We start from the raw sequence: 15666 nt of genomic DNA, 5'->3' as shown, positions 1-15666 counted from the left end.
GAATGTATTCTAAATTGTTTTCTGATTTAGAAAATGCTACTGTATCGGCGTAAATTACGTGTTTGATTCAGGTCTATGGGAATGCAAAATGCATCAGGAAAGGCGGAAGTAGATCAAATCCAAAGTAAAACACTTTGTGTTGCACGGTTCTGATTTTTGATTCGCGAGCTACAGATAAAAACAAAGGGTAAGGTGGACTCCCCTGTGAACCCCCAGACATTTTAGACACGCCCCAAAGATGACACTATTTCTTACGTAAAAGGTATTTATTTTCCTCTTCCACTCCGATAAAAATGTTTTTGGAAAGTTTTTGACACAAAAACTCAATTATACAAAACTTTGGCAATTACACATCTTTGTACACTAGTACAAAACATCCTTTTTAACAAACAAAAAAGTTATAAAATATTTTGATGTACAAAAATGTATTCCAAAAATCACTTGACAATAAATATATATTTAGTACAAAAAGGTTTTTCTGTAGTGTCAATTATTATTGTCTGCTCAAGAAATGCTCCATAAAACGAAGCCTTTCGCTTGCAACTCTCTCAACATCTGAACACGCCAGACTGCGCGTTATAGTCAGTGTCTCGTTCCTCCCTCTCTGTGCGCGCCAGACGCCGACGTCCGTGCGTGGGTCTCGCTGACGTCTGCTCGCTGACGCCTGCGCTTTGGGCGATATTGGTCGCCGAGTGCCTCGGTGCAGTTTATGTGGTGTCCACCACTTGTCTTGTCTTCATCTCGGTGTTCGGTGCTCACCACGGTCTCCACACGGATTCAGGTCCTGTGCTGAGCGCCCTTGGGCTCAATGCCTGGGACACAGGTGGCAGTTTGTGCCCAAAAGTGGGAAGGCCCTGTACGGGGGAAGGTGGTTGCTGCCCCCCATTGACAGCGCATAGCGGCTGCATGACGGGGCTGGGGCTCGGTATGAGGAAGGCGAATTGTCCGTCAGTGGCGGGCACCAGCTGGAAGCCGCCGTACACTTTGGGGGGCTCTGGTGAGTTGAGTTTGCAAGGCCCGGGTCCAGGCTGGACGTGCTGCGGATAGTTCATGGCTGCCATTCCGCCCAAGCAGCCGGATAAGTGGCCCAGGAGCCTTGTGCGCACCTCAGTGTTCACTCCTTCGCAGGTGGACAAAAAGCGGGTGACCTCGTTCATGCATTCATTGAAGCCTGCTCGGTACTTTCCCAGCACTGTTGGGTCTGCGCTCAGAGCAGCTGTGGAAAAAGCGGAAGATGTTCAGTACAGAAAATGGCATTTCAATGCTACAATACACATTTTGCTGAATTAAATGTCATCCAAGTGCCTCTTTAGTTCGCTGTGCTTTCGAAGCATTTACTGCTTCAAGCTTGCCAGTACATTTGAGACCACAAGAAACAAAGCAAACAGGCGAAATTACCGCCCCATAATACCTTAAGGCTTAGAGGTACAAATGTGTTAATATCTACCAATTTGCATGTTTTAATAATGTTTGGGCAAATACGAGTATTAATTGGAACGAGTGTGCTTCATACATGACTGAGTTTGGACGCTACACTTTAATAAAAAAATTACCACCCACTATATTTAAGACAGTAATGCATGTCTTATAGTAAGAACATACATTCGTGCTCGTCAGTCGCCGCCCACGTGTTCCATCACAAGGACCAAGCAGCTCTCGTTATTTCGTCCACCCCCACGTTTGCGGAGGATGCTCACCTGTCATTTGCACCCGCTGAAGATTTCTCAAGTGCTTGACTGTCATCTCGAGGATGTCTGCCTTCTCCAGTTTGGAATGTCTTGAACTCTGCAGAAAGGAAGTGGAAGGAATCGTTAGTATGACCCGGGTGTGCGCCTTTCTAGGATATCAGCGCAGTGCAGGGAAATTGGGTTGCTTGCATTGGGCTGGGCAGTTGTTACCGCATCGCGGCAACAGCTTGTGGCATACTAGTCTATAGGAAAAGGTAAAGCTTTTAATATGCACATATCTTTAAAGGAGGAATAGGGCTGGGACACATACAGACCCGGGTAAAACACGAACTCAGCTGCCATACTTTTTTATTGCCGTTTTTTTGTATTTTAGACTTTCAGATGGCGGTTGAATTAAGATACTATTTTGTAAACCAGTATCCTCGTGAACATGTTAAAACAGTATATGGGTGAGTAGTTGAGGAGCGCGCGGGGGGGGGGGGGCGCTGTGCCGGTCATCAACACACAGATAAACTTACGTCTTTTTTGAGTGCGTCCAGGATGAGCGTCTTGAGCTGGCCCAGGCTCTCGTTGATGCGAGCCCGACGGCGCTTCTCCATGATGGGCTTCGAGGACTAGAAATAAAAAGAACGAGCAATAAGTGTGGGGCTCTTGGATGAAGGGGGAAAACAAGCATTAACACACTTCCCATATATCCATTCAACGCTGAGCCAGCGCCAACCATGCAAGGGAGGGCACTAGGGTGGATGCGCATACCAACAGTAATAAGCATTAACAGCATCAGGACCAAGGGAGAGGCGGGCATTGAAAGGTTCGGCCTTTTCGTTACTACTTCTCGCCACACATCTGGCAGGTGAGGAGTAAGCGGAACTAATTGGCATTAACGTTCATATTAAGCCGGTCAGTTTACCAAGTAAGACAAATATGGAATACAAAAATAACAATTTGGGGCCAAATCGAAATCATTAATACATCCGATCTCCTCACGACCTCTTCCCATTGGTACCTGCGTGCACCATTGATACAGCGCACCTTCGTCTTTAGCATCAATACACCCTTATAGTTCCCATGGTGGACCAAACTACCTATGCACCGCAACATCTACAGCGCATCGTACAGGTTGTACACCACCATTAACCAACACCTCATCCCATGACGTCCCCACTGTTGTAACCTTCGTTGAAACCGGCGTCCTCGCCTACAAGGTACCGTCGTGATGAATCACTCCCACGCATCTCTTCTTTCCACCCTCTCCTCGTATCCTCCCTGCTCTGTGCATACATCCATGCATGTTTTACTTGCACCTCCCGCGACCCACATGCGTTATAACACAACTCACCTTGCGGTGCTCGCTGGCACTCTTGGGCTTGTCCGGGGTCTGGGTGCCGCAAGCGGGGGCTCCTGCCATGGGCGAGACAGTGCCAGGTTTCTCCATGCTACCGGCGGGCATCACGGATACTTGAACGAAGGTGCCTCCAAGTAACAGTGGGGCGAGGTTCGGATCTCCAAAAAAGACCAGCACGTCAGGTGAATGACTTTTTCAAATGTCGTTGCAGTAAAAGTTAAATGGTCTTGAGTTTTCTGGTTGTTTCAAACCAAGTCGGTGTTTTCAGAGTGAACGCGCGTGTCATAGACTATAAAGATGTGGAGACTCTAAGCAGATCGCGAACTGTTGATTTCAAACGCTGTGTATCCCAGGCTCCCTCCACTGGAGCTCGTGTCTCTCCTGTGCCAACCTAGCCTGCCGCCGGCCTCTTTATAGCCCGCGCGCCTCTCCCAGCGCGTGTGAAACTCGCTCCGCATTCTTTCCCACACTCGCGCCGGCCAATGGCAGCCCGGCATCCCCCACCCGGCTCCTGATTGGACACCGCCCCCGCGACCTGTCAGTCACGCGCTGGGGCTCAGAGGTGCAGAGGGAGGGGGAGACCCTGGAGGCGCCCTGTGCCGATCAGGAAGAGGGCATGAACCACAGCATCGTGCAAGTGGGAGGGGGTGCTCTGCGGGCGGCGGCCTCCTGTGCGCACACCGTGAAGGGTGGGGTGGGATGGTGGCGCTGGCAGCAGGCGGTCTGCTCTGCAGATAAGTGAGAGGCCAGTCAGCTACAAAGGGGCAACAGCACTGTTCTCCATGCACAGGCGACTAGATAAGGTATTCTCAATAGGAGAGTGCTTACAGATCTCCGCCAAGGGAAGGGGCATTATCTGTCTTGGAGGCGTGCCAATGGTACGACGTGTATGGTAGTAATAGTGTAGGAAGGGGATTGTTAAACGAGGCAAAGATCCTGGATGAGGCCTAACGGCCAGAGCTGCCGATTTTGGAGTTGGGTAACAGGTTCGAGCCTCGGCGTCGGCTCAGCATCCTGTGATTCTGGGCCAATCACTTAACCCCCCCCCCGTGGGTACCAAAAATGAATGTTTCCTTGTGTAACGTAACTGGTGCTCACGTAAAGTGCTCCAATGTCTTCGGGTCGACTTCCCGCTACATAAATATGCGAAAAAAACAACAAAAAAAGGCAAAACTTTGGACGTTAGGGACAGGGGTCAACATTTTAAGATCAGGGCGACGACTGCCACCATTTGGAGGGCCACGTAAAGCTTCTGTTCTTTTATCCGTGTCTCGTACATGAACCTACCTGTGCCAGGGTCACTTTCTAATGCACGGCAGGGGGCTTGCTTATCTCGGGCAAGGAGCCTGTAACGTGTTTCACACTGGCCAAGGCCAAGCCATACAACCCCATACACCAATGCTTTATTGTTGTGAATAAACATACCTACATTTTGCGCAACTCTCGTTATTTACGTTAGTAAGTGTTTGTGTATATTCTTGTGAGATCATGTGCACATTATACAATTAATGAAAGGAGTGTTTCTTTGTTGTGTTTATACCGCGAAGAGCTATTATATCCCAGGCAGTGGCAAGGCTTGTTTGTCCCTAGGATGAGAGGGTGCCGTGTCTTGTCGCGTTGTGCTGGATAATGGGTATTCGGTATCATAGCGCTATGCAGGCTCTTCAATCTGGCTAGGGCTGAGGGGCTGTAAACTATTGCTCATGGGCTTGGATCCCGGAGATTCAGTGTTCTCTACACTGGCGAAGTGTAATGTACACAGCGGCTGTATTCCCAGCGGCTGCATGGATTGAACATTGGCAGGGGTCTCCATGTACTGAACATTGCTTGGGGGCTACAATACAGTGATCGCTGGCATGGGGCCATACAATGCACTGAACACTGACACGGGGTTGCCATGCACCGGCTGGCAGGTGGTTGCACTGCACCGAACACTGGTTAGAGTCTGCATGGGTGTAATGCGGGTAAGGCTGCTGGGTGGGGGGGGGGGGGCACCATGCATTGAATACTAGCTGGCGGGAGGGTGTTTGTGTGGGGGCGGGTACTGCTCTGGATTTCAATAAAGCACTGCACGCAAGTCCCATGCACCCCCACCTCCCACCCAGTATTCCCCCTACCCGGCGCCTCTCAAGACCACCTCGGTAACGCATACTCACGCTTTGCAACCCATAGTGCTCACTGCGGAATGCCAGCAGCAGTGGGGGCAGCGCCTGTGAATCTTAGCCCCTGATTGGAGCCAAGAGCCCCAACACATTAAACCATGAATGAAACAAGCTTCCCAGGCCTCACTGTTGACAAACCAAGTGCCATAGAAATTAGCAAATCCATTCACACAATTGATGACACCCACTCTGTGTACAGTATGTGCTTTTAAACATAGGCTCCTAGTCGCCCATGCAAGGCCTTTGTTGCTACACTCAGCGTGACGCAGATTGTCGTGAAGAAACCCTCGTCAAGGGAACAAACTCAGGTTTTCAAATACCTGGAGCTTGGCGGTGCCAACTATGGGACGGGAGAACCAGGTTCCAGCACCTGCATCAACTTAACATTCTGGGCAAACCAGCACATCTCCCCGTGCTCTAAATACAAAAAGTTATGTATAATGTAATTTGGCGCTCGCGTAAAACGATGAAATACCTTGGGCCTAGCTCGCGCGATTTTAAACTGCAACAAATAAATAAATACAAATTAGAGAGTGAAATCCGCAGAAGATTGCGAGCAACTTCAGAGATGAGACGACCTAAAATCGTCGTGATACATTTTAACATGGTGTGTCTTGTCTAGTCTGTTGGTGACAAGGTTAGGGTGAGGTGGGGCCCTAGCACATCTTCCGAGTAGAGGCACGTCATTCTTTTGCAACTGCAACATGTATGCACGTGCGCAGCGATCCCTCCGTAAGACGCAGTCGTGGTCTTAGCACAGCAAGGCAGGTTGTTCTGTGCACATATATTTCCAAAGGCCTTGTACGGTTTACTATACCCTTTTCTTGTGCTTCCGGTAAGAGACTAAAGTGAAGAAAAAAGAGCTCAGTGGCAGGGCGCCCATTGTGCACCCTGGACCTGGACGCCCTATCCCATCAGCGGCCTCAGCCCCCTCAAAGGCGAGAGCCTTGCAGACAGAGTGAGCAATCGGCCAGAGATCTGTGGCAAACTGGAAGCAGTCAGGTGCGAACTGTTGATTCCCAAGGCCCCTGAGCCGGAGCGCTTACTGTAAACAGGGCCTGTCGTGGGGGCTTTACTGCCCGTGGCAAACAGGCGCGAGAGCCCTCCTCCCTTCCCACCTCCGGCCATTCCCAGTTAGGGGCGATGGGCTTGATGCCGTTTGTGCCCCTCGCTGGAACTTTGAATATTCACATTATAAAATTCAACCGCCTTCAATAGAAAAGGCTTTTGGCAGTCGGCCGTTATATATAGAGATTGTATGGTGGTGCCACAGGCCGGCACTTCACCCGAGGGTAGCAAAAGTCGTAGGTAGGATGTTAAAGCACGCTGCATGGAAACTAGGTAGTTGTGTTTCTAATGTAATTGTTTAAAACCATGTTTCTGACCCTACACTTCTGGAATGGTGAAAACGAACAGCCACTTTATGAATCGTTGATTTATTAAACGTGTTTTTTTGGCTTATAGCTCAGAAAAACAGACTAAATAAAACTCAGATTAAATTAAATGTTTTGCACTTTGAAATGGTTGAGAATAATTCCTTGGTACTCGGTACTTAGCTATGTATCAGCTCTGTTTCTACTCTCACACTAGAATATTGACAGGAGCTAATGATTTTCAGCCCCCTCTAATCTGTCCACTTACCTGCCTGCTGTCCTGCCACACTCAGAGTAGCAGTTGTCTCTACTCAGACCACATGTAGATATTGACAGCACAGGAGAAACACCAGGCACCACACCGTGGTCACGCCTGCTTGCTACAATGTGTCAGATGCGGGACCTCAGCCCCAGGTGTGCTGTACATAGCTGGGTAAGTAGTAAGGACTCACAGACTCACAGGCAAACATCATTCGGAGAAACAGTGACCCAGATTTTGAAAGCTGTTTCTTGCATTAGTTTAGGTTGTAAGGAAATACCCAAATAATTTAAATGTAGGTTTTTACTAGTTTAGAAGTTTAAAGTTCAGCCTCTGCTGGGAATCTTACTTTTCACGAGGCCTCTTGTGCCACACATCTAAAATGGGTCCCTTTAGTATTTTGCCTTCCATCTCTAGTCCTGCAGGAATGTGATGGTCATGTGGGTTTAGCATGCCTTGGGTGGCAGACACCTCTTGACTGTTCTTGTTTGGAAGTCATCCTCAGAGCCCGCAGATGGTTAAGGAGATCTCATCATACTCAAGAGTCACCTTGCTTCTGTGTGTGGGCCATATTGTCTGACGCCATGTCGTCTAAGAGTGGCAGGACGCTAAGTTGGATAGGCCTCGGTTTGTGATAAGACAAAGTTTAGATTTCCGAGTCAAGACAGAGAGCGACAGTAAGAGGCAGAGAATGAGATCGAGAAACCGAGAGAGCAATCAAGAAAAACAGAGAAACGGACTGGGAGTCGGGAGTCTGTTTATGACCAGATCCTGAAAGAATAGAACAATTGGGGTGTAAGGGAACCTCAATTCTACTAATGAGGCCAGGGATGGTTTGTGGGGCCGCATCACGTGCATGCCTCCTGCTGGTGCCAGGTGTGAACGTTTGCCAGATGCTAATCCGGACTGTGTAGGTCTTGAGGAAGGAGGCAGGCACGGTTGGGGCAAACATTTCACAACAAAAGATAGTTTCAAACTACCCTCCCGCCCGCTTCTTTTGATGCAGTCAATTAATGCAATTGATTTAGCCCGGACCTGCCCTCAAAGATCAGCAGAGCCCTTAAGAAGGATCATTTTATGCTAGCACGGTCATCTCACTCAGGAACAGTGGTACAGGCAACAGTGCGGAGACTGGGGGCAGGTTTATATAAATCAAAGGGTCAGTGAGTTAGGGCATGAATCTGTGCCCGTTGCACCAGATGTTCAGGTTAAGCGCACTTACGTTAGAGAACTGCTGACATGTTAATAATACCCAGGGACCGGGGTGGGGGGGGGGGGGGGGGGGTAGTGATGTGCCGGGAATCACTCAGCTCTTGGGCGCATGCTGAAGCCGGGATTTGAATTTGAGCTGTAGGCCATGGGCAGCAGCTTTTCCCGCTATGATCTCGGCGGATTCTACCCCTAGTCATAATTTTACTTCATTTCTGCATTAGAATAATGTAATTCACGTCATAATGTCATAGCCAAAGCCAACTAAGTGGAGCAAGTGCAGGGTCAGAAAATAGGTCCGGGCACCGAAATAGAAGCCCCCCCCCCCCTCGTTAATTTAGACAGCTGAAAAAGTGGCCCAGCTTTGCAACTGAGGCAGTTTTGACACTGGGTATATGTGTTTGCAATGTATGGAAGACTGTATGATTTGAGCTTGCTGCAAGCATTTTGTTTTAATATCAGGGAAATCAACAGTAAAAACCGCCCTTCCAGACCGTAAAACATGCCCACAAACAGCCAAAATACTGGCCCACATACTGGTATTATTGCACTATTCTTTTGCAGGCCAGTTAGACCCTGGTAACTTTCGAAAATAAAAAACTGCGCCGGTTGCAAGTTACTATCTGAAGCCTTCGCCTATTGAATCAACTTGAGTTCAGCACGCGGCCGATTCCGGGTTGCAAATAACGTTTGACAATTTTGAAATATAATAACCAACAAACGCCGTTTAGTTGTCCAATAGAAGTTAAAGGCTACAAGCTGCAAAGCCGTCCGCCCTCCAGTGCGCGCCTTGTTTGTGTATGGATTCAGCCTGGCGGTATTAAGATTTATTGCCAAGTGTTAAAGATACTTATGTGCCTCTCAGGTGTGTTTAGGCATCACAGAGCCTTGGCCCGGCCTGCTTCGGGTACCTCAGGGGATGCTGTCTTTGTTGACACTCAGGAGAAACGCGTCTTTCAAAAGCGTGGGAACACGGAGAGAGTTATCGCGGCCGCTTGTTTCTTTGTATATCCCTAACAGCCTGGGCCCAGACCTCTGGCACAGGGCTGGCTCCTAGGTTACATAGGAAAGTTCACAACAGCTTCCGGTAAAGGGCAGTTGCACTGGGGCACAGGCCTTCAGCCTAGGTCTAACAACGTTTGAGAGATACCGAGGTGTTGTAAATGGTTCATGTATCCTTTTAGGAACCATCGGCCCTATTTCAGGGCTTTTGGTAATTCGGAAGGTATCCGCGCAGGCCAGTCCACCGCTGTTTTAAACCCCTTAATAATTCGCCGGGACAGGTAGTTTGTTGGTCAATCCACCACGGTCACTGGACTATTGGAAATGACATGGCCCTCTTCCACTGGCCGCACTTGGGCCCTTGCCCCAGTACTGGCCCTGTTTCCCATGCCACATTCAGGCCCACTCCTGGCCCCGTATCAGCAACACATTTCCCCTTCCTTTGCCCACATTCGGCCGCTCCCTCTGACCCTAACACTGCCTGCCCTCTCTGGGGTTCTCTCCCTGACACCAGCACTGATTAGCTTCTCGTCGTCTGACATCTCCTGCTCGTACCCGTGCTGTCCCTCAGGCCCCAATATGGGACGCAGAAGCCCATCTGCCCACGAAGACCCCTGTATTGTCAGCACATGTCCCACTTAAAAACTTTCGGTGTCTCTCTGACCCCACTCAATTTGGCCCCATCTAATTGCCGGGCTTCGGCAATAGCGTTCTCCCATTAATAGATGCGCATGCCCCTTTCTCCTTATCGGGTTCCCCCTTAGCCCCACTACTGCCAGAAGTCCTCCATCTATTCCCGGGCCCCAGCGCCACGGACTCGGGGCCCTGTTCCAGCTGTGCCAGAGCTTCACACACAGGTCCCGCAGCGGCTGCCTGCACCACGAGGGCACTCGGCGCAATAGCCAATAAACAGGCGCCTCTGCACCGGGCTTCGTTCATTGGCTGGTGCTGCACGAGCTGTCAATCAGCGGCAGACGACCCGGGTGTCGGCGGTGCGCGTGCCTCGGCGGCTCGCGAGGCCGCGTGTGCGCGCGCGCCTTTGTACTCTGGATCACCCGGAGCACGTGCCAAGGCGCTGCTGGCGCTGCAGCAAACAGCAGCCCGTGCAGAGCAGAGCCTGGGAAAACCACGCCCCCGGCCGAGCCTTCCAAGAAAGACTGAGAGTGCTGCCAGGCCGGGCGGCAGCCAGGCATTCCTGTCATTAACCCTTTTACTGCTCCCAGGAGAGACTCTAAACCACTGAACACAGGCCAGGCAGCGGGCCAGGCAGCAGGAGCCTGTGCCTTCACAAAGTTGGACTTAAAGGAGGGGCTTCGGGCAAGGAGCGTAGGAGAGTCTCTAGGCCACAGGGGCACAGCCAGAGCACGGGGCTACATGGAACGGGGGTTCAAGACTAAACACAGGCATTAATGTATTGACTACTGGGTTTGGGCCAGGCAGCAAGTAGGACTTTTTGCGCATTAATAAGCTGCTGCTGATAGGCTACATGTCATTCAGTTCGAGGGAAAAGTAAGGCCTTGCAACCGCACAATGAGTGGGGGGGACTGTTGTGAGGCAACAGGCCATTTTTGTTTTTGTTTTGTAGATTTATATAGCGCGAACTCGACCTGAAGGTATTGGAGCGCTTTACATGAGCACCGGTTACGTTACACCTTTAGAGGGTTTGTTAGAGGATGCAGTGCACAGGGTACAAATGACAAAGCGGGTAGGGCAGATCTGTGCGCTGATCCTATACAAATCAAAGGTGAGATTCATGGCACTGAGCACAGTGCATGAAGGCCTTCAGCAAAGATACCTGCATAAGGCACCTGGACGGCGCAGGAAGTAGAAAACTAAGGCCCAGATCTTGTAGCTGTCAGGCAACGCAGCGCAGTAACGAAAGAGGCCGCGCTGGGTTGCGTGACAGGGAGAGAGCAGGAGAGCGCCAGATTCACAGAGATTTGGCACTCTCCTCACCTCTACCCGGCGCTGAGGCTGATTTCAACTGCTGTGCGCCAGGGACACACCTTAGCGCCATAGCGCTAGGGTGCTTGCCTGAGTCTACCCTAGGTTTTGTACTGGAAGTGTTCCCTTCCAGAACAGAATACTACGTGTAGACCCACGTCAAAGCTTTTCCTACATTGTATGTGTGCTACACAGTGCAGCACACATGCAAAGTTGGAAAAGCAAGAGAAATGACATTTCTCCTTTAACACCTGCTTTCCAGCGGCATTATTTTTGGCGCTAAACCCTGTCTGCTTTTGTTAGTAGATATGGTTTAGCATCAGGAAGCATGGGTGGTTGTAGGGGAACGCCTATGTAACACTCATGTAACGCCCTGTGACACAAAGTAACACAAAGCAGCGTTTTGCGCTGCTTTGCATTACCAATTCATACAAACCGACACAAACACCAATTTGCGTTGTTTTGTTAATACCAAAACAGGTTTAGCGTCAGGTTTGTGTTAAAGAAGTAATGTTAACCTGATACTAAACCTTTGAGAATGTGGGCCCTATGTGTAGGAACTAAGGCTTAGCAGGACTGATACACTACACCCCTAGGGCTGCCACCTTTGCAAGAGGAAAATACCGGCCATTTGTTGTTGTTTTAGGAGTCTGCAAATGCCTGGACGTGATACTAAATAGGACTGTATACAAAATTGCATGTCTTCATTTCTAACATTACTTTTCTGCCTTTGTTTACTTTAATTATCAGTCAGTGATTGTTACTGCAGCTCCCGAACACATTTAAAAGCGCTTTCTATTTATATTCACTATTTGAAGTATGCACAGATAAGGGCTAAAAATACCGGCTTTAGGTGATTTCGATTATTTTTCTACAAGCAGAGACATCAAAATACCGGTGGTGCCGAAAGAAAACCGGCCAGGTGCTACACTATACTCCACCCAGCACAGAAGGCAGGACTGGCAGCAACACGTCAAGCTTAGTGGGCCAAGACCAGACAGTGCCAATCATTAACCCTTCACGCATCTCAGGAGCAGTGGCGGCTCGTGAACTTTCAAAGTGGCGAGACGTAAGACGAAACAGTGAATTTTTTTGAGAGAGTGCAGTGACTGAGCATATCTCTCCCCAGAGTGACGCCAGGGGTCTCTCCCCTGAGAAAAGCAATATATAAAATGGCACAAAACTGTACCTTTTTCAGCACAGTTTCTTTAGTAAAATGACTTAAAAGCAGCAATTTTTACAGGAATACTCATACAATATTTGAGAAAATTCCTAGTTTGCCTCCCCAGTGGTGCAGTTACCAGGCAAAAGGACTTGGGATTCCCCTCACAAAACATTTGTAAAATGTGTTCTCTTACCTGCATGTGCATGCAGATTAAGTGACATGTGAGGATAAGGGGAGCTGGTCAGAAAGGCCAGGCCTGCTCAGTGCATTAGTGACTTGCACAAATAAGCCGGAGATGCCTAATGTGCAAGCGGGTGTGACGGAAAAAAATACTTTTGGGTTAATCCTAAAGATTCAGGTCATATTTATTGCACTAATTACAGATATTACCGTGACAAGTCTATAAATTACACATTTCCCAAAAAAACCATACATTGCTAAGCTAGTTTACTAACTGTTGCAAACGACATATACAAATGTGCAGCAGGTTAATTAATTCTCTTGAGCAATGCTGCTTGGATTCAAAGCGGGCCTTTAGGTTTAGGTGGATCTCTGGGGATGGCCCACTAACCTGCTGATCTAGTTTATTAGTATGTCAACCTTTGACCTGCAGACAGATTACTGCAGCAGGAATGTAAACCAGCAGACCTATCTTACCTGCATTTAAATATCTGACACACGGATATGTTCACTAGCCAGTTCATTCATTGGCTGAGTCCAGTGCTTAATTTATCATAACTGCTGGATAACAAAAGTTTTATTTGCAGCCCACTTCAAGTGCTGCCGAATGCTGAGGTTGCCCAATAACAAGGTTTTCAGCCACCATCCTACCCTTCCACTGTCAATATCTCACACTTGTTGGTTCCTTTTCTATTCCTGCTTTCTCCCCTTGACACTGTCTTTCTATATTTTGTGTCCTCCTGTCTCCCCTTCTCTGTTGAGCTCTGTGATGGAAAATTAGCCCCTGTCCCAAAAAAATGAGTGCTAGTGCCCACCACCTGCAACCTCGAGAACACATTCAGTACTGCCAGTTACATGCCCTCTAGATGAGAAACTGTGCACAATAAATCAATCATTATTTTTAATAAATGTAAGAAAAGTCCCAGTCAAGGAATGTCACTCAACACATTATGAATTCACGGCCTCCATATGTTGAAATCAGACTTTCATTCACACAACTTTTACCCAAGTTTTCCTTGTGAAATGTGCTAGATTCAGATACGTTTTTCCCTTTAAAGATCAGCTGGCAACTGGTAGCACCATAAATAAGACATTGAGCATTTTAAACAAAATCCTGTATGGAACATAATTATCTGAAAAGATATTGTTGAATGAACAACGTTCTTTCCGTTGAACGGCTTGGAAGGAACCGTGTGACAACTTTTAAAGAGGGGTTGGGGCTAAGGATATATGTGCAGGATGCAGCCTTTGCAACACAGAAGCCAGGACTCCAGAGACACGTTTGATTGCCACTGCTCAGGAGGGGTTGCAAGGCACTGACATTTTCTTGGGGGAAGGCATTCATTTTTTCAACAAAAAATCAATGTAGACTAGCCATTTTACATCAGGTCAACTCAACGTTGATTCCTTAGAATCTTGAAACATCACAAGAGCCCCCCACACTCAATCTCCACAGACACTAAATTCCACTGCATCTGCACCAGCCTATAATACGCATAGGTTTCATATTCATTAATCAGTCTGGCCCTCCGTATTGGCGTTATCCCCATAAATCTTTTGTCCCGTTTTTAGTTCCATAGTGGGCTTTCCATCTACATCATATCGTCTCAGGGTCTTCAGACTTCCTTTCCCCTACTATCCCACTCTCTCCGCCTTCGTGGAAAGGCTCGTGCCTGCTAACGCCTCTGGATGGTCGGACATTTTGGTTACGTCATTCCCTTGTAAATATCTCTCTTACATATTATGAACCCCAATGCGCAGAACATCAGTTGGCTTTGGAGAGATCAACATCGTATGAGATACCTAGTATAATAAGGTGGGTGTTGTATGGTATGCATTGGTCTGGGATTGCAGCTAACACCTACACTTTTTATTCCCAGTATGTATGCATCCAAGGCACAGACTTGCGGGCAGCAGCAGAGCCTCTATGGGCATCATCCGTACAAAGCTTACAGCAGAGCCCCTCAGGCACTTGGAAAGAGAACAGAACAGGCAGTCGCCAACTGATCATGAGGTAAAGCAATGCATAATGTATGTGTCATAACTCTATACATTTCACAGTAACAGGAGAGGCTGAGTAAAGAGTCCAGGCCGTAGTGCTGCAGATGCAGCCGGCAGTGGCGCAAGGCCAAACAGCCAGGCATTCTGTGCACTAAACCTTTAGAAGGCCAGTCACCAGGGAACTGATGATGGAACAGCAAACCAGCGTTGGCTTGTGATATTTAAAAATATTGTAAAGCTCCTAAACGCTATGATCAGTGCAGTCAATGAGATGTTTTGACTACTTAGCAAACTTGTGCTTAGTAAACCTGGTTTACGTATGATTATCGGTATATGAGACAGAACTGACATACGAACATCAAACTGCTGTGTTCACCAGTAGAACATACAATGTCAGTATTTTTTGTCACAGCGGAGCTGAAATGCGTTGCACTGGCAGTGCCTTACCCTGAAAAAAACGTGTGGAATAACAGGCTGTTTGATGGGGGAAAAAATGAAGCACGTATAATAGTATCTTAATTGGGAGAGCAGAGATGATTGTCTGTAGTCTTACCGCCTCTTCCTCGTCTCTGAGAGGAGAGTTCTAGTGCACGTGGCAGGCATCCCCCTTTTAGCGCCTCGCCAGGGGGAGTAAACGCTGTATAAATACAATTTAAAACAAAAGGAAAGGGTAACATACGCCGCATCATAATTATTGAACAACAATAGAAATGGGAGCATTTCCTTTGCATGTCGTTCGCCAGTGGGCAGACATAGCAGCAGTTAAAATGTGTCGCTCTACAAAGTGCAGCCCAGCATGGCCAGCCAGGGACCATACAGTCCTTCCAGTTGTGGCGGCCGCCCCTTAATCTCTGAAAACAAAGGCTTCAGATTAAGCAGTCAGTATTTGCGCGGTTCGCCTGAAAATCCACTCCCTTTCTCCTTCCTACCTGGCCAGTCTCAGTTCACACCATGGTTTGAATGCGGGGCGAGTGCTTTTCACCAGCACGTGGGTGACATCTAGTGGTGCAATAGGAAAATTAACCAAAGTATCTCACTTCACTGCACGAACTCCCAGGCCTCCTAAAAAGCGCACTTCAACGGAACATGAATTTACAAATATTAGGTTTCACGCGTCTTTTTGCCTGAACTAAGACGAGGGTTATTACTTTATCGTTTTATCGTTTCTGACGATGGTTGCATATTTAGTTTGAGAACAGCAAGTTCTCGGAGATGTTAAACCCGCTCAGTTGTGTGTGTGTGTGGGGGTGGGGGGGGGGCGTTTTTTTTTGGAACATCAGTATGAACATATATTATGTTCCTCGTGGCCTTCATGAAATGACCAAGATTGATTGACTG

General features: G+C 48.3%; 1 protein-coding gene across 1 annotated transcript; it reads right to left on the bottom strand.

Annotated features, from left to right (window-relative positions):
- Nucleotides 1-247: 247 nt before the first annotated feature.
- Nucleotides 248-3446, bottom strand: HES4 (hes family bHLH transcription factor 4). The gene is made up of 4 exons (XM_085609664.1): nucleotides 3028-3446; nucleotides 2207-2302; nucleotides 1698-1785; nucleotides 248-1216 (listed from the first exon to the last, which is right to left on the bottom strand). The coding sequence occupies exons 1-4, from the start codon at nucleotides 3136-3138 to the stop codon at nucleotides 756-758; spliced, it is 756 nt and encodes a 251-aa protein (XP_085465790.1). The 5' UTR covers nucleotides 3139-3446; the 3' UTR covers nucleotides 248-755.
- Nucleotides 3447-15666: the final 12220 nt, after the last annotated feature.

This window comes from Triturus cristatus, chromosome 1_2 (genome assembly GCF_964204655.1).
Source record: "Triturus cristatus chromosome 1_2, aTriCri1.1, whole genome shotgun sequence".
NCBI classification, from domain to species: Eukaryota; Metazoa; Chordata; class Amphibia; order Caudata; family Salamandridae; genus Triturus; species Triturus cristatus.
Note: the sequence above shows the minus strand (reverse complement) of the source record. Positions and strands in the feature narration are given on the sequence as shown.

Excerpts from the sequence above, each read along its gene's own strand:
- HES4 (XM_085609664.1), bottom strand. The coding sequence starts at position 3,138 with ATGCCCGCCGGTAGCATGGAGAAACCTGGCACTGTCTCGCCCATGGCA. Across the intron at positions 2,303-3,027 it reads GTGCCAGCGAGCACCGCAAG|TCCTCGAAGCCCATCATGGA; the intron begins GTGAGTTGTGTT and ends TTTTATTTCTAG. Across the intron at positions 1,217-1,697 it reads TCAGCGGGTGCAAATGACAG|CTGCTCTGAGCGCAGACCCA; the intron begins GTGAGCATCCTC and ends CTTTTTCCACAG.